The sequence below is a fragment of the Phascolarctos cinereus genome, unplaced genomic scaffold, assembly GCF_003287225.1.
Source record: "Phascolarctos cinereus isolate Bilbo 61053 unplaced genomic scaffold, phaCin_HiC Scaffold_4;HRSCAF=312, whole genome shotgun sequence".
Classification (NCBI taxonomy): domain Eukaryota; kingdom Metazoa; phylum Chordata; class Mammalia; order Diprotodontia; family Phascolarctidae; genus Phascolarctos; species Phascolarctos cinereus.
Window position 1 is genome coordinate 336,910,186 of NW_027555847.1, and position 21,209 is coordinate 336,931,394.

Below are 21,209 nucleotides of genomic sequence, written 5' to 3' on the forward strand. Positions count from 1 at the left end.
TTAAGCACACAGGACAACTTGGCCTGTACCCGAATAATTTTATCCTCCATTATACTTACAAAATTACCGCAGAGGTGAAATAACAGCAGAGTATGAAGTTGCCAGAATTATACTGCCTCTGCCTAAAGGTTCCAAGGTTTTTGACTCTTAAATTCTGAATTGGGGTCATTTTTCCATCAGAGCTATTTCAACCTAATTCACAGCCTTCTTCTTTTTAAAATCAATACAGCTATAAAACCCTAACTTTCAAATTATTCATTATTTGAATTCTTCTAAATTATTTGCAAATAGCTTCTCTCTTCAAGTAATATTTATTACTGTTATTCAAGTAATTATTTCTCAAAGCTATTAAAATACACTAGAGATGGTACTTAAGATGTCCTTTAAAGTATTCACTTAAAAATGAATCATAGCTTAATTTTTTTTTTCAATCTTCATATTTAAAAGTTGAAGACAGAGAATATTCTCTGGCTACTAATAAATGGAATTTGAGAGATAAGAATTTCCTGGCTATAAGGATCAAAAGACATCATAATACATTCAAATTATGAAATCTTTTTCGTCAAGTTATTTAGAATGAGTTTCTACGATAACTAGAATAACAAACTAGTTGGCTCCCAGTGTCCTTTATGGTCTTGCAACTAACTCTATCCTTAGCACATTCTAAATGTTTATGTATGGATCAAGTTAACTAATGAACCTCAATAGTGATTTTAAGTCTAATCCAAGAGCTCCAGGAATGTAGCTGTCAGTGCACATGCTAACAATTCTCTACTGGCTACAGCTAGGAATATCTTTAGATAACTAGACTGCTTATGGCAATTCATGTTGTATATTTAAACACTATATAATAAAGACAACCTAACCAGAATTAGAACCAAAATTATTTTAATGCCACCTTCTACTATGCCTACAATCCAAGACTAGGGATGTGTTATTTTATTTCTCCAACACTACCTGCCACCTTTTTTCTTCTTTTCTCCCAAGGGTTGGAGGGGAAGGGAGGGCAGAGGGAGAAGGGTGCAAGAAAAAGGAGAGGGCAAACCAATTAAAAGTACTGAAATGTTAAGACAAAATATAGGAGGAATACAGCCTGAAGACCCAAAATTTAAAGCATTTTTTGCTCATAGCACAATTATGCTACGAAATGAGAATATTTCATCCACAAGTACAAACAAGCTAAAAAACTAGACAAAACAAACCTGTAAAAATGTAAATTTATGTGTTGCTAAAATACTACATATGGCTCTGGGATTAACTGTGCAATTAAAAATAAAGTTTGTTATTATTTAACAGTAATCTGTATAATACACTTGTCAAACAATGGGTAATGACTGCTTTCCAAAAGCTTTTTCTAAACTCAAAAACTAATAACCGTCTTCAATAAATATGGTACATTTTGTTTTAATAAAGGCAAGTAAAGCACATTTGTGTTTACAAGACCAATACCTTGGACACTACGCAGTAACACAATATTATGAAAATCCAGTTTATTTTTCATATAGTGGACAGATCCAGTCAATGTGAGCAGGTTTTTTCCATGTGTAATAACTTATCAAAATATGTATTTTTTATCCACAAGATTCTTCCTTATTGTCCACTCTGAAAATCTTGGGTTTTGCAGCACACTGAAATAAAGCTCTTGATTTTAGATCATTTCTATAAATTTGGAAGAAGTGTGGTGAGTCTCTTCTGTAACATTTACTGCACTACAAATAGTTAAAGAGCAATTAAGTTTCAAAAAGTGAACACTACAACAGCTCAGTTCAGGAAATTAAAATTTTAGTGCACTTTGCTCCAGTTTTAGCCAACATGCTACATTGCCCCATTTTTGTTTGTTGGGTTTTTTTTGCGTACAAAGTGGACTTGAGGATTTCCATTGTAAGAAAGAAATAAGACACTGCAAGCGAAACAGTGTTAAGTTGCCCTTTTTCTTAAAGACCTGGACATTTTAAGACAGAAGCTTTGCAAAACATTACACATATTTTTTTATTAAATGAGAAACAATCTCATTTGTTACATCGTCACATTGCTAGTCAGAGAAACGCTGCAGTGATGAAGAAAGTCAATGTTGGATCAACCAAAGTCCTCATTTCTACAACATTCATTTACAAAGAAATTATAGTAATGTTCAACACAGCCCAACACAACATTCTTGGTTTTCTTCATAAAGAAGTCCCCCCAATATTTTCTTCTAATGGGGTATTTTACTACATAAATTATAGTTCTTCATTTTTACAATTCACCCCAAACTGTATGAGATGTATCACACTAAAATTTCTAAAGCTGTTAGAGAATCCTTCACACATCATCATCATCCGATGTGTCACTGCTGCTTGTCTCTGTGTCATCATTCTCAAAAGTGGGTTTGAAAGTGCTGTTTTTCCAGGGTCCAAACTTGAAGTCACAGATCAGGCCATTTTTCAAAATACCATTTTTTCTAAGACCATTCTTCTGTAACTGTAATGTAAAAATACAAAATGTCTGTGCTTTACCAATTGAAAGAATTGCCACAATAAAATATAACTATGTATCAATACCATACATAATCCATACCTATACAAAGGCATCAAGAATATAAAGTTATAGTAAAGTCTATAAAACTCTCTGCCCTAAAACTCTGCACACTAAAAAAAAAGCAAAATAGGAAATATCATGGTACAATGGAAAAAGCAGTAGACTACAAGTCCAGTGAAAATGTGTGTTTTTGTCCCAGCTATTGACACTATGTTTTTTAATCTCTCTGGACTTCAGTTTTTTCATCTGTAATATAAGGTGCTTGTATTAGACCTTGGGAGTATCTTTCAGCTCTAAAAGTCTATGAATCTAATGAAAAAATTTTATGAATCTTATGAATAAACTAGTTCGGAAAACACAAGGCCAGATCCTACTGGCTGAATAAACTACTTTCTAGATATGTCAGGTACTGTTGGAAGAACTAACATATCACACCACGAGTAAAAACTGTTTGAAAAAGCAGAGTAGGTAGCAGTTTGGAAAAAATCTGAGATTTTTTTGTGAAATGCAAACTCAATGAGTCAACAATGTGATATGATAGCCAAAAAAAGCCAGTCCCATAGTACTATTAGATTGGCAATATCAGGAGTAAAGTGTCAAGTTCTAGGTCACCACAGTTTAAGAAAAGACACTGATAAGCTAGAGAACATTCAGAGGAGGGCATCACAAATACGAAGTGTCTTAAGTTCATGCCACATGAAAATTAGCTGACTGAACTGAAGACATTTAAGTCTAGTGAAGAACGGACTCAGAAGGGGCATGATTGCTATATTCAAGTCATATGGACAGAACTAAGAGTCATTAATGGGTGGAATTAAGAGGCAAATTTAGGTTGGATGTGAGGAAAAAATTCCTATTAGTTAGACAAAAGCAGAATGGCCTTAGTCTTTAAGCAAAAGCTAATGAACACTTCTTAGGTATGTTGTAATGATATGCTTCATTCTACAAAGATTTCTTCCTGATTTTTGACAAAGTCAAAAAACAGCATTATTACAGCAAGTAGGTTAACAAGCATATTAATACTGCTGTTTTTATACTAAAATATATCCACAACTCTTCAACCTAAAGTTGTGCATTCCTCTGAATACAAGGCACATTTTAGTCATTTATACCATCCAAAATAAAAACTGATTATCTTTAATTATGCCACTTCAAATAAATAAATGAAATTATAAGGAACACCTGTCTCTTATAACAGCACTTTACTCTTAGGTAAAGACTAGACTAGGCTGCTGAGCACCCTTACATCTCTGAAATTCTGTGATCTCTCTGCCAGTCCATTAAATGGTAATCCTTTGATATAAAAGATGTACACTCTCATACTCTGTCTGTATTTAAGGAATAGTTCGACTGGCAGGATAGACCATTTAAATTTAAAATTGCCCAGTGACTACTCTACAAGAGCAAATTCAAAATGTGTGTGTGTGTGTGTGTGTGTGTGTGTGTGTGTAAGCACCAAACTTTCACCAATAATGTTTAGAAACAAAATTGTGCAAGCTAGGATTTTTTTTTCTATTTTCAGAACCATAAGCTAAGGCAGCAATATAGTAAAATAATAAACCTTCTGATAACTGAAAATTAAGATACAGTTGGGTTATATGCTTTAACAATCACCATGTAAATTCTCAAGATAGCCAATAATTTGTATTAATAATTACTTTTAGTCACATTTTAAGTTTCATTATTCTAATGAAAACTACAACTGCCTGTCTAGAACTAGGTCAATTATAGTCTGTATTTAAATACAGATATATTAAGCAATATCTTAGAGAGAAAATGAATTATAAATTACTATCCTGTTAAGAAAAATTAAGGAAGCTAAAGTGAATAAATATAAAAGTGTGCTCTCAACATCACTATTATCACAGTAGGAGTAGGTCTCATACCTAGAGTTCACAAGCCATATATGGTAAAATGGGCTGCACTACATACAATAATCTCTAGAAACTGCCCATTTATTTTCTTTTAGGTAAAATTAAAAGTCATCTCCAACCAAGGGTTTTGCTTTCGTTAATAAAAACAAAAATGTGTGTGTGTTAAAAGTAGGACAATCAATTTCTCTTAATATTTCCTTTCTGATTAAAAACTGATCCCTAAATTAATAAAATTGTCACTCTCACAATTACCTCTTTAAAAAGACCAATGTGGTTTACCATGAGTTTTTTTTTATTTTAGAAGAGGAGGTGTGACTGAAGTAGTTTATTCAATGCAATAAACAATGGAACAAAATAATAGAGCTGGCTACTATATTAATTTCTTTCAAACGAGCCCCAGGTGATTTACAGATAACCAGTAAGAGGGTTGGACCAGACAGGCTCTAAGACGATTTCACTATTTATATCTATGATACTATGATCTGAAGAAAACTACCATCTCTAAATGGTAGACAGACAGATAGACAGACACATGGACAGGAGAGGGGGAAGAGATGAGAAGTGAGAAAGGGAAGCATTCCAAAAGAATTATTTAAAACTGAGGTGGAGCTAGACACATATACCACACCATCACCAAATCCAATACAATACTGAGAAGACAGGGGATAATAAAATGTGAAGTTTTTTTCTTTGTAAAACATGAGATGTAAAAGTTAAAATTATACTTGGAGAATAATATATATTTTGGAGAATACTATATAGCCTCCAAATATATTTCTTGCAGAAACTAGAAAAGGTCCTATTTCACTTTAAATTTATTTTTTTTCCTTTATAGATATGACAAAGTTAAAATAGTATTAAATATTATTCCTTTGTATCACCGGGGGGAATTTCATAATGATGTGCTTCATTCTACTAAGATTTCTTCCTGATTTATGACAAAGTCAAAGAACAGCATTATTATAGCAAGTAGGCTAACAAGCTTATTAAATACTGCGGTTTTAAAGCAAAATATATCCACCATTCTTCAATCTAAAGTTGTGTATTCCTCTGAATATAAAGCACATTTTAGTCACTTACAATCCAAAATAAAAACTGATTATCTTTAATTATACCACTTTGAATAAGTAAATGAAATTATAAGGAACACTTGTCCCTTATAATAAATTACAGTTATTACCTGTTCACTAATAACTTGGAATTCCCTCATCTCATCCTCTGTTAAGGGAGCACATGTTTCATCATTTTCACTGTCTTCCTGCCAACCCATCTCCTTTAATAACCTTAAAAAAAGAAAAAAGAAAAGATTTGAAATAAAATATGATAAAAATGCTTTGCCTCAAGTAGGAAAATATTTATAATATACTTAAGTAGATATGCACCAACATCTATCAGTGCTTCACTGGCAAAAAGAATCCTAAAGTTAAGTCTAAATGGAAATAAAATGACTTTGTCTTAAATCTGGCATCAAAAATACTCATCACTAAAATCTTTGGGTTAAGATACCTAGAAGGTGCTAGAGATCACAAGTAGTAGTAGTGTTACTTTTCTCTCCATAAGCTTGTTATATACCTACCCAATAGATTTTTCTACTTATAAAGCAATCCTGAAATAGTTATTTCAGTTATCATGACAATATGAAGTACAATCTATGAATTAAAATGACCTTCAGAAAAGAAAACATTTGGAAAAGATACACATTTCCCAAAGTGTGTATACACAGTCATGCTTTTTAATCTCAAAAGGACACTCACGGTAAAAACCATCCACGTGAGCCAACCTAAGTGAACACCCCAATAGAGAGGCAATGTAACCTCCCAGTACGTGAAATCACCAACACCTATCTTAATGCTTTGGACAGAACAGGCACTCAACAAATGCATAACAACCACCTCCTTATTTAACTTATCTCACCTTACATTGAGTAAAATTTGATGTAATGTCTTAAAAAATGTCATATCTAAGCTTCCTGGAGTAAGAGAAGTAGGAGGTCTGGATCTTTGAATTTCACTGATAGAGGGAGATCACCAATGAGGAAGGTCCTTCCAGCAAAGCACACTAACAGTTGTTCTGTAACTTACAGAGCTGCATGGGTCACTGGCAGGTTAAGTGATTTACCCAGAGATTACAGGGCCAGTATTTGTTGATAAGATTTGAGACTTGAACCCAGGTCTTCCTGGCTCCACGACTAGCTTATTATACATACACTATGTTATGCTGCCTCTATCTACCTAATTATGTAAAATATAATAACCATTAACACTTACAAACAACTATGGTATGAATAATTATTGTTTTAATAAAATTTAAAATATATCATGTTTAAAATATAAAACTGTACTACTATAGAAAAAAAGATCACAAGCCATGGAGGGAATTTTATTTATTTATTTGTTTGTCTGTTTGCAAGGCAATCAAGTTAAGTGACTTGCCCAGGTTTACACAACTAGTGAGTCTCATATGTCTGAGTCAGGTCCTCCTGACTCCAGGGCCAGTGCATCACCTAACTGCTCCCATGGAGGGAATTTTAGTGAAACATTCAATATATACAATAGAGTAAACTAGTCTTATTATTGGTGGAAGTGTCATCACATCAAGATATTAACATTTCTGTATCCCTTGATGAGGAAAAAGAAATTGTACTCAAGATAATGAAGCTGGGTAAAGTGGCTAAAACTGATCAAATACATGTTAAGGAAATCCATGCTGAAGGGAACTATTTCAAAAAAAATCCAGGAACCAATTTTCAAACTATCACAAGGAAGGCAAGATTCCAGTCTAATGGAAAAGACCTCTGTCATCACTGATACAAAAAAAAGTAAGCAAGAAGACACCAGAAAATAAGTGGAGAAGAAATTGGGGAGGGAGAGCGTGTGAGGAGATGCAAAATAGGGGTTATGGTATGAATTAAGGGAGAAAACATGAATTTTTTTCCACTACCATATAAGCCCGTGCATATGGAAGTGATTATCTCAGTTTAAAACTAAAATGGATTATATTTCTTAAAAAGATTAAAATGGTTTTCATCCAAAGCAATGGTGGGAAGTAAGGTCCATATACGCAGGGAGAGAAGTTTTAAAGTAGAATTTCCAAAGGATGGTGCTACAAGTAGTCTTATCCAATGCTTTATGGTGCAGATGTAACTCTGGGGTTTTTGAAGGAACATTCAGTTTCTCTTTAAGCTGGAAAGGCTCTGGAATTTGAGACCACTGATATACCTGTATGCCTATCATTCTATGAGGTTAAGATCTTGTTCAGAGAACAGGATCAGAGAAGCTTATCTACAGATGATTGTTGTTGCTGATCACAGTGACTCATAAATACCAGTTACAAAAATAAGGATGGATTCAGATCTTGCATTGTTGGTGGGAGAAACTATAACAACAAAATCCTACATATTTAAGAGTATTGAATCAGTTGTGATTCTAGAACCCAGTGTTTTATTAAAGTCTTCTGTAAAATACTGCCAAGAATAATCAACTTAATCTACTGTTATAATTAAACAAAATGTGTATAGTTAAGAGAGTTATAAGAACAGAAAACATAAAATTAGTCCGAAAGTAAAACTATGCTCTTCCATCCCTCAAAAAAAAAAAAGTACTGTCAAGAATCAGAACAAGTGCTGGTAGCATCAGTTAGTAACCAAGTGATGCCAGGGAGACAACCTAGCTCAAAGCCAAAGGATTTTGTCAAAAAAAATTCAATTCAAGAAGAGCAGGAAAACAGGAGCACGAAATAGTTAGAAATAGCTGGTAAACAGATTCTTCACCAAAGAATCTCAGTCCAGAAAAAGATCAGGAGTTAACAAAAATCACAATCAATTTTCAGTTGAGCTGGCCATAGCTATAACCCAGCTTGTTATGATCTATTACATATGATATGATCCACTGCTTACCATCTACTTTTAAGCATGCTCTGTCTACAGAAGGTTATGTTCCATAAAATCTGTTTTATAAAACAACATTACAAAGCCTGACACAGACCAGAAAAAAGAAGCTAAAATGATTGAGATGCAGGGACCACTATACAAGGATAAAATTATAGGGTTATCCTAGCTGATGTCACTATTTAACAAAAGCATAATATTAGGAGACATTATAGGAAACTAGGTTATAAATGTTATTTCATGGCAGTCAAAGTCTAGTCAAAGTCAAACCTAGGCCTTTAAAGAGACATAACATTTCAAAGACTATAACTATATAATCTATATATAAAACTATATATTATATATATATATGTATATATGTACGTGTGTATAATATGTGTATAATATTAACTAGCCTCCCTTTTCCTCAGATATTGCTTCCAGTATAATGGACAACTTGGGTGGGGGGGGAAGTTCCACACATGTTCCCCTTCACATCCTTCCTATGGCTGGTGATAGCTCCTGACCCCCAGTCACCTTCCTTTACCCCTCAAGAAAAAGCCAGCAACAAGTAGAACCTACCCAATTTGGGTTAAAATATTACATTGGACTGGCAAAAGGTGGTAGGGAAAGACAAATGTGGGAAAGTACTCACTGTGATTCATTTGTATTACCCTGAGCCTGCCTAGCAACTCTGCCAATTAAATCAATTAATAAAGATTCCTGGATGAGTTACTACCCATGAATAGGAAGTCTAAGACCTGAATGACAAGCTAGTTATGTTACTGCAAAACAGTGCTTGTTAGAGCAACTATTTGTGGGGTTTACCTGTATACAAATTAGAATGCTTCAATCTGTGAAGAGAAAGGCTAAAAATGGACATGAATAACACTTGCTCCCCTAAGACATTACAAAAGCTGAATAGGAGGTTTATCTCTCATTAATAATAAAATCAATTCCATGTTCCTAATAATAGATCAATCACTAAGTATTTTTTGAGTAACTTTTTATGTACTCATAAGATTCAATTCCTGACCTCAAAGAGCTTAAAATTTAATAGGCAAAAGTGAGATGTACCTGAGAATAATTCAAGAAAATAAAACTCATTAGTACTTGATTGCCCAAGTGATATGACCCAAGTTATAAATGAAACATTTCCTTTCCCACTTTAAAAAGTATTCTAATTACTATTCCTGGACCATTTTTTGCTCTAGTAAATCATGTCCCCTTAATTATTAAAAAGAGGCTGAATGGGATAAACAAAATTCTACGTATCATTGGAAAGGGTATAAAAGCAGAAGGCATGGAATTAACCTTAAGCAAAACCATGTCCTCAACTGAAGGGCAGAGTTAATTATTATCAACCTTAACCCTAATCTTTCAACTTTTACATTCCTGCCATAATGGACATAGGCAAAAAAAAGGGCATAAGTTCAATAGCTATTTACTGGTAGTGTCCACCATTGTCACCTAGTTTGCTATCTTAAGACTGCAAAAATCAATATGAAATTTGTCCTATTACCTGTAAAATTCAACAACCAATAAATACTACAGAGTTTGTAGGTGGCACAGTAGATAAAGGTGCTGGGCTTGGAGTCAATAAGACTGGAATTCAAATCCATTCCTCAGACACTAACTAGGTATATAACTCCAAGCAATTCACTTAACCTCTCTTAGCCTCCCTTTTCCCATCTATAAAATGGACAGACAAGAGCCCTTACTTCACAGGGTTGTTGTGAAAATTAAATGAGATCATCTATACAAAGTGCTTTTTAAATCTTAAAGTTCTACATAAAGATTAGTTATTATTGCACTTGAAATATTTAAAGCTTGCAATCACTGCCATTTTCCCTCATGACAGTACAAGCTAAGATGATGATGATCTTGAAAAAATTAATCTTTTGATATTCTGAATATCAGCAAATATGAGCATTTCCACATAGAACAAAAAAGGGTACTTGAACATGAAACTGACTCTACCATATAAAGCTTATCTCCCTTTTTGTTCCTTCAAAGTATACAATAAATTTAGCACTTAACTCCCAAACTATCCCACTTGTCTGAACCTCCCATATTCCCTCTCTTCTGTGCATCTTTTTGGTGCTTCGTTGACACTCATCCTTATTTTTTTTTTGAGCTATTATTATCCCTACATGCCCCCTGCTCCTCATTGTCTCACAAAGGAGGTGGAGATACCACATAAAACATTCCTTTCAAGCAAAACAAATTCACAAATTTGTCTCAAATTTGATACACGAATGTCTCAAAATATATCTTTCATTCTGAACATCTTCACCTTTTTGTCAAGAGAAGGGAAGCCTATTTCATTATCGCTCCTCTAAAATCATAGTTGGTTTCTATGTGCATTTCAATAATGATGAAATCAAGATTACTTCAAATCAGGAAAACAAACAGAAAAAAACTATGAGCTATTTCAGAATGATTGAGATGTCAAGCAGGTAAAGAGCTGAAATACCTAAGGATATTTTTATTGTTTTCAAGAACATGGTTATACAAATTGGCAGCTGACAAGAAACCTAATCAGATCTTTAACAGTTACCCATAATATTTATATGATCATACATAAATATTACATGCTTGAAGGTAATTCATTAAATACTGTGCCAGTAATTTTACTGTACTACTCATTACTGTGCAAACTCTCTTCAGACAATTCAAAGACAAAAGTTTTAGTTTAAATCACCTTAAATTTCAAATTAGTGGAGACTGGGCAGCAAATTTTCACTATGTTAAAAACATTTCTGAAGGCTACAAAAACCAAACAAGAATCATTAGGTTCATTCTTTGAAATAATCTTTACCTTCAACATAGATAATTTTATATGTTAGCTAAAGGAAATAATGATTTTTGACAAAGTAAAAGATAATAGAACTTAATACTAACCTATGTTCTGCCTCAAGTGAACTTGAAAGGACATCAGCTTGTGGAAAGGTAGAAGACCGAATGATCTGTTGGGAAATCATGGAGGCATTGCCATTCTCTTGTGAAATTTCATTTTCATCAAAATTTCGGTTTATGTCCCTTTCGTGATGAGTGTTGTTGCTATTATGCAAATTAAATGAGTCATCATCCTAATAATTTCAGAGAGTAAAAAGTTACAATTACACATCACAGAAGTCCTGAAGAGGTTTATAAAATATTTTCTAAAAATTCTTGATACGTATCTTGAAAGAATTATCCACAAATCTGTGATTCAACATGTGAAATTCACCAATGAAATTATCAAAATTTCATCAATTCCCTGGGAGCTATTTAAACTAGAGGTATACCATTGGTATAAAATAAACATATCACTCAAAAATTTATATGAATTTATTTTTCATAAATGATGTTTCCCTTTGACTTCTTTTAGAATAATCTCAAAGAGGTGTGTCCAAATTAAAAATTTCAGGTACTACAAAAAATTATTTTTCTTATACTGTAGTTTTCTATAACTATTTTACATTTTTGTCCTTCACAGATTCTTCATACAGGTGAAAATACTTGAGTAGAAAGGCAACACTATATACCTGCAATGTCAAGGCATACTGTTTCTTAAAGAGTAACGGGGTAAGATAATATTCCAGTCAGGGATTTCTGCCAGCATGAAGCTTTCCTGCCAGAATTGCAGGATATATTTCTTAGAGGTAACAGCTGCTTTCATAATAACTGATAACTTGCCCCTGACAAGAAGACAGGTTCATGATTGTAGCAACTGGAAATGGCTATTTTACGTCTCTTCTTTTTCACCAAAGAGGATGCAATATATTAGATGATAACATCTACTCCGTGGAGCTCAAGTGAGAAGACGAAAGGAAGTTAAGGCAAGGCGAAACAAACAAAAAAGGTAGAATGCAAATTCAGAGAAGCAAGAGTTACAAACTAATCAAGAAGGCGTACTTTAGTAGAAAAATGGTAAAGCATATTTTTTCTTCTCCTTTATTTCCCCAACACCCCTCTTTGATGCTAGGTGGCACAGAAGATAAGAGCACTGGGCCTGGAATTAAGATCCGAGTTTGAACCTAGCCTCACACACTTACTAGCTATGTGACTCTGGGTAAGTTACTTAATCTGTTTACCTCAACTTCCTCATCTGTAAAATGAGGATACTACTGGCAACCTACCTTCCAAGGTTGTTGTGAGGATCCAACGAGTTAACTGTAAAACACTTAGCACAGTGCCTGTGCCTATGTGCTTTAGTACTACATGTTGTTGCTATAAAGTCACATCCAACTCTTCGTGACCCATTTGGGGTTTTCTTGACAAAGATATTGGAGTGGTTTGCCATTTCCTTCTCTAGCTTATTTAGAAATGGAGGCAAAAATGGTTAAGTGACCTGCCCAGGGTCACACAGCTAGTGTCTGAGACCAGATCTGAACTCAGCAAGATGAGTCTTCCTGACCCCAGGCCTAGCATTCTGGGCCACATAGCTGCCCTAAATACTACGTAAATGTTAGCTATTACTACTATAGATAACAGCTTTTATCATGATCTTGAGAAATTTCCATTATACATAAAAGATTAAGCACATAAAATCAAATATCCATCATTAGCCTGACAAAATGTTAATGAATTTATCAAACATCTTATTTGCTTGCATATTCTTTTCCCCTTCCTGATTACGGGTATTGTTAATCAAAGCACTGTTATTCATGAACAAGAGTTACACCCGGACAGGTAAGGAAGCACTGGCTGAGATCTAAATTATTGGAGAAAGTACCTCAAATCAATGTAATCACAGTCATTAGAGTACCATTAATATTTACAGTTATAATCGGAGGCACTATGGCATATAGAGAAGAGAGAAAGCCTTGGAGACAGGAAGACCTGTGTTCAGCTCTTGCCTCTGATATATGATGGCTCTCAATGCTTTATACAGCTAGGACAATAGTTACAGAGCAGGTGTCCACTTGCATTGTTAGAGGGAAGTTGTACTCACTAGAAGTACCTACACCAGTGTAATCATATGTCCAGTCCAAAATAACAATAAGACAACTTTGTTTCCATGTAGTTATTTTGATTTTTCTTTATTCTCTCTGCATGTCTTTATCTCTTTATGTTATTTCTTGTGGCATGACAATCTATCACACAAATATACTTTGTTCAACCACAATTTAACTGTACTTGTCAAGTCACCTTATGTAACAAGTCACCTGTTTTAATCATTAATTTCATGTATTAAAATTATTGTGAGCACACTGACTTAACTAGATAAGCTCGATCTGTATTAACAGTTTAACTGATAAATGAATGTGCCTGCAATTAAACTACGTCCATCAAAGGTTTTATAAGCTCAGTTACCTTTTCTGGTCCAATATGACTTCCATCTTCATGTTCTTCCTCCACTCTGTCCCTTTTCAAAGCTTTTAAGAATTCACTCTTCTTATCAGTGCGCATCCGGGTCAGTTTGGTTAGACGAGGCTGATTAAGTTTGTCCACAGGAGAAGAGGAATTTGAGCGATTATACTAATAAGAAAAAAATAAATAATGATCAATTCCTGACGTGGAAATAACAATTAACTACACAACTAAACATAACAAGTTGTTTTTATTAAGCAGTACCTAAATTCACAATTAGGGGGCGAAGCCAAGATAGCAGAGTAAAAGCAGTGACTTGCTTGAGTTCTCCCCCCAAAACACTCCAAATACCTGTAAAAAATGGCTCTAAACAAATTCTAGAGCAACAGAAGCTACAAAAAGAAAGAGTGAAACAAATTTCCAGCGCAAGACAACCTGGATGGTTGACTGGAAAGGTCTACGCGTGTGTCAAGCTGGGAAAGGAGCTCAATTCAGCGTGTGCATGCAGGCAAAGACCAGACCTCAGTGAACTTGGAGCAGGGCTCAGGGGACTGAAGGTGTAGTGGTTTCTAGACTTCTCAACCCACAAATGCCAAAGACAACTTAGAAGGTCAGTAGGAAAAGTCTGTGATCATGGTGAGAAAGAAGCTCAGTCCCAGGCCCTGGCGCAGACCCGGGGCGGCAGCTGCTTCCGAAGCTTCCAACTCACAGAGTGAGGGGGATCGACTGGCTGATCAGCAGAGCACTGCAGGGATCTCTTTGTTGGAGTTGAGGCAAGATTCTCTTGCTTTGCCCGTGCTTGGATCTGGATCACAGTTCTAGGTGGCAGTCCTCAGACAAGGAGGAGCATGGGCATGGTGGAGCTTGTAGTGGCAGTGCAGAGAGAATCCTCCTCACAGTTCCAAGGCAGAAAAGAGTGCTTGTGGTCACTCATAGACCAGAGCACAGGTCAGGAAAGGAGTAAACACCTTGCCCTTGATCATACCACCTTGGAAGAACTGAAAATTTACAGGTCCCTAGAAGTACCTCTGAAAACAGCTGCACAAAACCCCCGAAGCTTGAGACAGTACATTCTCCACACTGGAAGCAGACCCCTCTTAACAAAGAGTTTAAAACTCATGTAATTGGCTGGTAACATGAGCAAACTCCACACAAAAAAAAAATCAAACCACAGAATCTTTCTTTGGTGACAAAGATGAAAACACACAACAGAAGAAGACAAAAAAGCCAAAGCTCCTAGATACAAAGCTTCCAAGAAAAATATGAATTAGTCCCAGGCCATAGAAGAGCTCAAAAAGGATTTCAAGAAGCAAGTAAGAGAAGTAGAGGGAAAACTGAGAAGAGAAATGAGAGTGATGCAAGAAAATCATGAAAAACAAGTCAACAGCTTGCTAAAGGAGACCCAAAAAAATACTGGCGAAAATAACATCTTAAAAAAATTGCCTAACCCAAATGACAAAAGAGGTCCAAAAAGCCAATGAGTAGGAGAATGCCTTAAAAAGCAGAATTGGCCAAATGGAAAAGGAAGACCTAAATTCACAATTAATATGGCTTTTAACCTGTATTTAACATAATAACAACATTTCCCCATATTTCCTGTATATTCAAATTTAGAAAAAAAATTTTTTTTTTCTTGCAGCATAAATTTTCTTGTCAACAACAGCAGGAACTTCTGATGGATGGACTGCCAACTAGTGGTTCTGGCTTAAAACTAATATTTTTTACCACTTTATATAAACTCATTGTGGCAATATTTATGCATTTCATTAACTAGAGGCAACTAAAATTCATTGTCTTTCCCCTGAAACATACTCCTTTCCCTAGCTTCCCTATTTCTGATGAACACACCACTACTCTTTCAAGTCACTCAGGTTTGCAATCCAAGAGTCATTCTTAAATCTCCCCTTTCAATCACTGACCCTCCCCTCATAATTAATGTTGGTTCCTAAGCCTCCAGAATATTTCTTGCACTCACTTACACCTAACCATAACCACCTAATTTAAGCTTTCATTAACTCCTGCCTAGGTTATTATAATACCCTCCTAATCGGTGTCCCAGACTCCAGTTTCTTCCCTCTCCAAAACATCCTCCAAAGTTGCCAAACATATATTCCTAAAATTGTTCAAGAAGTTTTAGTGACTCCCTCTTGCCTCCACAGTTCCTACAGTCCAGAACAAAATACAAACTCCTCCTTTTGACATTTAAAGTACTTCCCTATCTATATTTCCAGGTTGATTAAATATTGCTCACTCCCTTCACATTCTCTATGTTCCAAGCAAACTGACCCTACTTGCTGTTGTTACTCTGCTTGAAATACTATCTCTTGGAACAGGTTAATTTAATTTTCTTTCCTTTTTACTATACCCTGTTGTAGCACTACGTGAAACGGATAACTGTACAAATAAATGGTAGCATTTCAACATAATAAAATAAAAATTGTTAAAATTTGTTACCTAAGAGAATAGAGTAAAAGGTGATAACATTTTCAGACAAACTGTACAAGATGGATTTCCACAAACAGTATAATGAAACTTTTTCCCCCTTAAAAACTATACTCTCAAATCATCAGCATTTCTATCTGTTAGAAACACAGTCCAGAAGCAAGGATAAAAAGAGAAATTCCATTTAAAAAAATGCAGATAATATAAAATACCTGGGAGTCTACTTGCCAAGACAAACCCAGGAACTCTTATGAACACAATTATAAAACACTTTTTATACAAATAAAGTCAGATCTAAACAATTGGAAAATATTAATTGCTTATTAGGCCAAGCTAATATAATAAAAATGACAATTCTACCTAAATTAATGTATTAACTCAGTGCCATATCAAACAACCAAAAATTATTTTACAGAACTCAGAAAAGGTAACAACAAAATTCATCTTGAAGAACAAAATGTCAAGAATATCAACAGAATTAATGAAAAAAAAATGTGAAGGAGAGTGGCATATCAGCACTAAATCTCAAACTATATTATAAAGTGATAATTGTTAAAACTATATGGTACTAAGAAATAGAGTGGTAGATCAGTGGAACAGATTAGGGACACAATATACAGTAGGAAACTGCCATACCAAGCTTAGGTTTGTTAAATGAAAATATGAAGATTTTTGGTACAAGAACTCACTATTTCACAAAAACTGCCAGTAAAACTGGAAAGCAGGTTGGCAGAAACTAGGCTTATACCAAGGCCTCTCACCGTATAACAAGATAAAGTCAAAACAGGTACATAATTTAGACATAAAGGGCGACAGTATAAGAAATTTAGGGGAACATGGGATAGTTTACCTGTCAGATCTATGAACAAGAATTTACAAAACAAAAGACAGAGAGCATTACAGCATGTAAAATGGATAATTTTTTATTACACTGAATGAAAAAGTTTTTGCACAAACAAAACAAATGCAGCTAAGATTAGAATGAAGCAGAAAGCTGGGAAATTTTTTTACAGCAACTTTCTCTGAGAAAGGCCTCATCTCTCAAATATATAGAGAACTGAGTCAAATTTATAAGAATATGAGTCATCCCCAATCAATAGTCAAAGGATATGAATAGGCAGTTTTCTGATGAAGAAATCAAAGCTATCTATAATCACATGAAAAAATGCCCTAAATCACTAATGATTACAGGAATGCAAATTAAGACAACTCTGAGGTATCACCTCACAGTTATTAGATTGGCTAATATGACAGAAAAGGAAAATGGCGAATGTTGGAGGGGATGTGGGAAAATTGGGATATTAATGCACTGCTGGTGGAGTTGTGAACTGATCCAACCATTGCAAAGAGCAATCTGGAACTATGCCCGAAGGGCAACCAAACTGTGCATACCATTTGACCAGCAATGCCATTACTAGGTCTGTATCTCGAAGAGATCAAAGAAAAAGAAAAAGAACCTCTAAGTACAAAAGTATTTGTCAGAAGCTCTTTTGGCGGTGGCCAAGAATCAGAAATTGAGAGGATGCCCATCAACTGGGGAATGGATTGTGGTATATGACTGTTGTGCTACAAGAAATAACAACCAGGATTCTTTCAGAAAAACCTGGAAAGATTTACGTGAACTGATGCAAAATGAAGTGAATAGAACCAGAAGAATAATGTACATAGTAATAGCAATACTATACAATGACCAACAGTGAATGACTTAGTTATTCCCGGTAACACAAAGATCCAAGACAATTCTGAAGAACCAGATGAAAGACACTCTTCATCTCCAGAGTAAGAACTGATGGAATGGAATCTAAATGAAGACCAAAGTATACTATTTTTTAAACTTTATTTTTCTTGATTTTTTTTTTGTATTTTCTCTCACAACATGACTAATATGGAAGTATATTTTGCATGACTGAATATTTTTAATCTTTATCGAACTGCTTGCCTTCTCAAAGAAAGGGGAAGGGAGGAAGGATGGGAAAAAGAATGTGGAACTCAAAATTGCAAAGAAAGTTAAAAGTTGTTTTTACATATAATTTGAAAAAAAATATTAAAAAGAAGAAAAGGAAGAGCAGGTGAAGAGGTGGGAGCAGAGGCCAAAGATTCCAGGAGATAGCAAGCATTTGGAGAGGAATACTGCCAGGCATAAGCACAGGTAAACAGGCTAGAAGCTTGTCAGTGCTCTGACCAGGAACACTTGAGGGTTACTTGAAGGTTGAAGAACTTCGGTCCTAGGGTCCAAAAACTCAGAATGTTCCTGACAACGGAAATTCCAAAGGGCCAGTAAGGGGAGAAGAGGGGGCAAGGCCACCACCCCCACATACCAAACAGGGCCTGAAGACTACAGTTCTCTGACCCATGATGATCCATTCACAGGGTCTGACTCCAGGCCAGGTGCTCTATATATACTGTGCCACCTAGCCGCCTCAAATTAAACAAAACAAATTTTAAATAATTAAAAATTTAAATTAAATAAAAAATTAAATAAGACAAGCAGGAAAAATAGACCTATACTCTCAAATTATTACTCTTTCTAAACAGAAAGTAAAATTTTCCAGTGTTCACTTTACTTTTCAGAGAGGGTTCAAAGTACCTTAATATACTACATATCCATATAACATACTTTTATATACATCATTTACTTAATTTTATTTTTGCCCCATGTTTACTGGATTACTAGGATTTAAATATCTGATAAATGATATAAAATTATTACTATACCTCTTTAACTGAACTTGTTGATACACTAAAATTCTTGGCAGTTGATTTGAAGGCATTAAAGTTGCCAATGCCGTATGTAGACTCATGAGGATAAGGAGTTCCAACTTTATTTTCTTTAGTTTGGCTTTTCCATTGTATAGGCTAAAAAAAATTTAAAAAAAAATATGTGTGTGTGTATAGTTACTATCTAACAAAAAAAGATGACAGCAAAAGAATTAAATATGCTGCAATGTTTTGACAAAAATTATAGGAAAACAATATCACATACACACAAAGCATTTTTACAAAACTTTCTAATTACTGCTACACAGGTCTCATTCTACTGCTTTAAAGAGGGGAAAACATATGCTATCCAGGTGAAAGGCTTAAGAAAAACCCTGGAAGTAGAAATTTATTTAGTCAATATATTTTCCCCCCACTTTCAAGCAACATAATGAAGAATTTCCAGAAATAATAGCTTTTTATAAAACTGCATTTTCTTGTTCACCAGGACACCAGCACAATGGAGTAAAGAATGCTCTAGATTACAACTATTATGTGGGAAAGTCACTAAGCTTTTTTAAGTGTTAACTTAGAAGAAATCCAAGTCTCTGGACCTGGAGTATACAGCATTCTTCACAACAGCTGTTTCAGTTTTGTCACCTGTAAAGTAGTGACAATGTTGCTTGTTCACAGGAAGTACCCAGTAAATTTATGCTGAATTCAATTTGTACTACCTGCCTTAGGATTATTCTGAGGATAGCATTTTGTAAACCTTCTAAGTGTTTTTATGTCAGATGTGCTAATAAGACAAAATACACACTGTCTTCCCTCCCTACCACTTCTACTAAGCCATCTACTAAGATTCCCATAATTGACACTTCCTACCTCTCAAAGGACTTTTCAGCTTCTTATTTTGAATTCTATCTATTACTGAATGTGTCATTAGCCCACTACTATAGATAACAGTTTTATGTAAAGGTGTTATTTCTCACAGTACTTCACGTAACAGGTTTTAATGACTACTCAAATGCAATATACATTATAAAGTTGCAAGTATGTATTTCAAAATTCAGTAAAGTTACTGACTCAATTTGTACAAAGAAATCAGTCTTAAGGCCAGGAAGACTGCAGTAGAAATTCTGCTTCTGACACAGACTAAATGACCTGAGGGAGTCACTTAACCTCTCAGTGATCTAGTCAACTCCCTAAAGACTACAAATTGCAAAAAAAGGTGCCAATCTGCATTGATAGAGGGAGTGTCCTCATCTGAGAGTTTCCTATTACTAAAAAAATCACATGTCCTGTCCCTATTCCAAATGTCTCACTTTGGGTATCTATTTTGTACTGTTAGTGGAACAAAGAGTTGAGAAGTCGTTTTAAAATGTAAAAGAAGTTAAGAAGGCACAATGGGCCAGATCCAGCCATTGAGAAATGAGCAAATTGGTAGAAGCTGGTGAAAATTTTCAGAACACACATATTTTTAGTTACTTCTATATATCAATTTCAAATACCTTTTGGGAAAAAAAAACACTTTAAAAAACAAAAACAACAACAAACAAAATCCTTACCTTTGTAGGTGGAGCAGCAGGTTTAGGGACTAATCCTTTATAAACACTTGGACCAGTTCCATTTTTAACTGGCTGAGAATGAAGATTTCCTACTGCAGGGAATCCAGATATCTGTAAATCTTTTGTACTACCTTTTTTAATGACCAGCATTCTTGGAGCTCTAGATTTAGGATTCAGAGGATATTCTGCATAAACAAATAATGAATTATAGTTATCTTTCCCTAGATCTTAAAATAATAACAGAACAATTCAGCCCAATCATACTATATTATCTTTATGATCATAACTATTTAAAGTCTCACAAACTTTGTTTTTTGGACTAAATTAAACCATATACTCAATGGATGCCTAAAAATTAATGTCAACTAATTCTGTACCCTTCTTTTAACTATACAGTGCTTTGTATGTTTAAGAAACAAACCCAACATTGTAAAAAAGCAATTTTAAAGTATTTGTTAAAAACTCTGATCAACCTGATTCCAGACAACTGACATAGAAGGGATAGACTAAATATAAAGAATGAGATAATATAGGAATTTGTTTTGGATGACTATGAATATTTGTTACAGGGATTTTGTGCTGTTGTTAAGTAGGAAAAAAAATGCTTGTTAAATGAAAAATTTTAATTAAAAAAATTAATCAAGTGTAAATGCTAATTTCATTCTTTATGTTTTAGTCATTATCTTGAAAAATGTTTTCGTTTTTAAACTACAATTAACTCTTGCATTATATTACTCACTTTCTTCTCCCTTAACCTATTTTGAGAAGAAATTAAACATTTTCCCCCATCAATTCCTCCTTTGCACCTTTTTTTTGCTAATTCCTGTCATGAAGTTATCACCAGCAAACATCATATCTGTTCTAATTTTAAGAAAAAAAAGACGATTATGGTTACCAATAACTGTTGCTTCAAGCTCTGAAGAAAGCTTTCTTAAAGGCTGCTAAGAT

The 21,209-nt window shown here is 34.5% G+C and overlaps 1 protein-coding gene across 3 annotated transcripts in view; it reads right to left on the reverse strand.

Annotated features, from left to right (window-relative positions):
* Positions 1 to 1,964: 1,964 nt before the first annotated feature.
* The window catches only part of GPBP1 (GC-rich promoter binding protein 1), a 104,883-nt gene continuing 85,638 nt past the window's right edge, over positions 1,965 to 21,209 (reverse strand). For 2 of the 3 annotated variants that reach the window (XM_020997528.2, XM_020997547.2), the window contains 6 exons: positions 20,262 to 20,446; positions 18,712 to 18,852; positions 13,558 to 13,722; positions 11,161 to 11,348; positions 5,572 to 5,674; positions 1,965 to 2,460 (listed from right to left, as the gene is read on the reverse strand). In XM_020997528.2, the coding sequence (XP_020853187.1) occupies positions 2,302 to 2,460; positions 5,572 to 5,674; positions 11,161 to 11,348; positions 13,558 to 13,722; positions 18,712 to 18,852; positions 20,262 to 20,446 (941 nt within the window). In that variant the 3' untranslated portion in view covers positions 1,965 to 2,301. The remainder of the gene's footprint in view (positions 2,461 to 5,571; positions 5,675 to 11,160; positions 11,349 to 13,557; positions 13,723 to 18,711; positions 18,853 to 20,261; positions 20,447 to 21,209) is intronic. The other variant, XM_020997538.2, reaches the window with a different exon arrangement.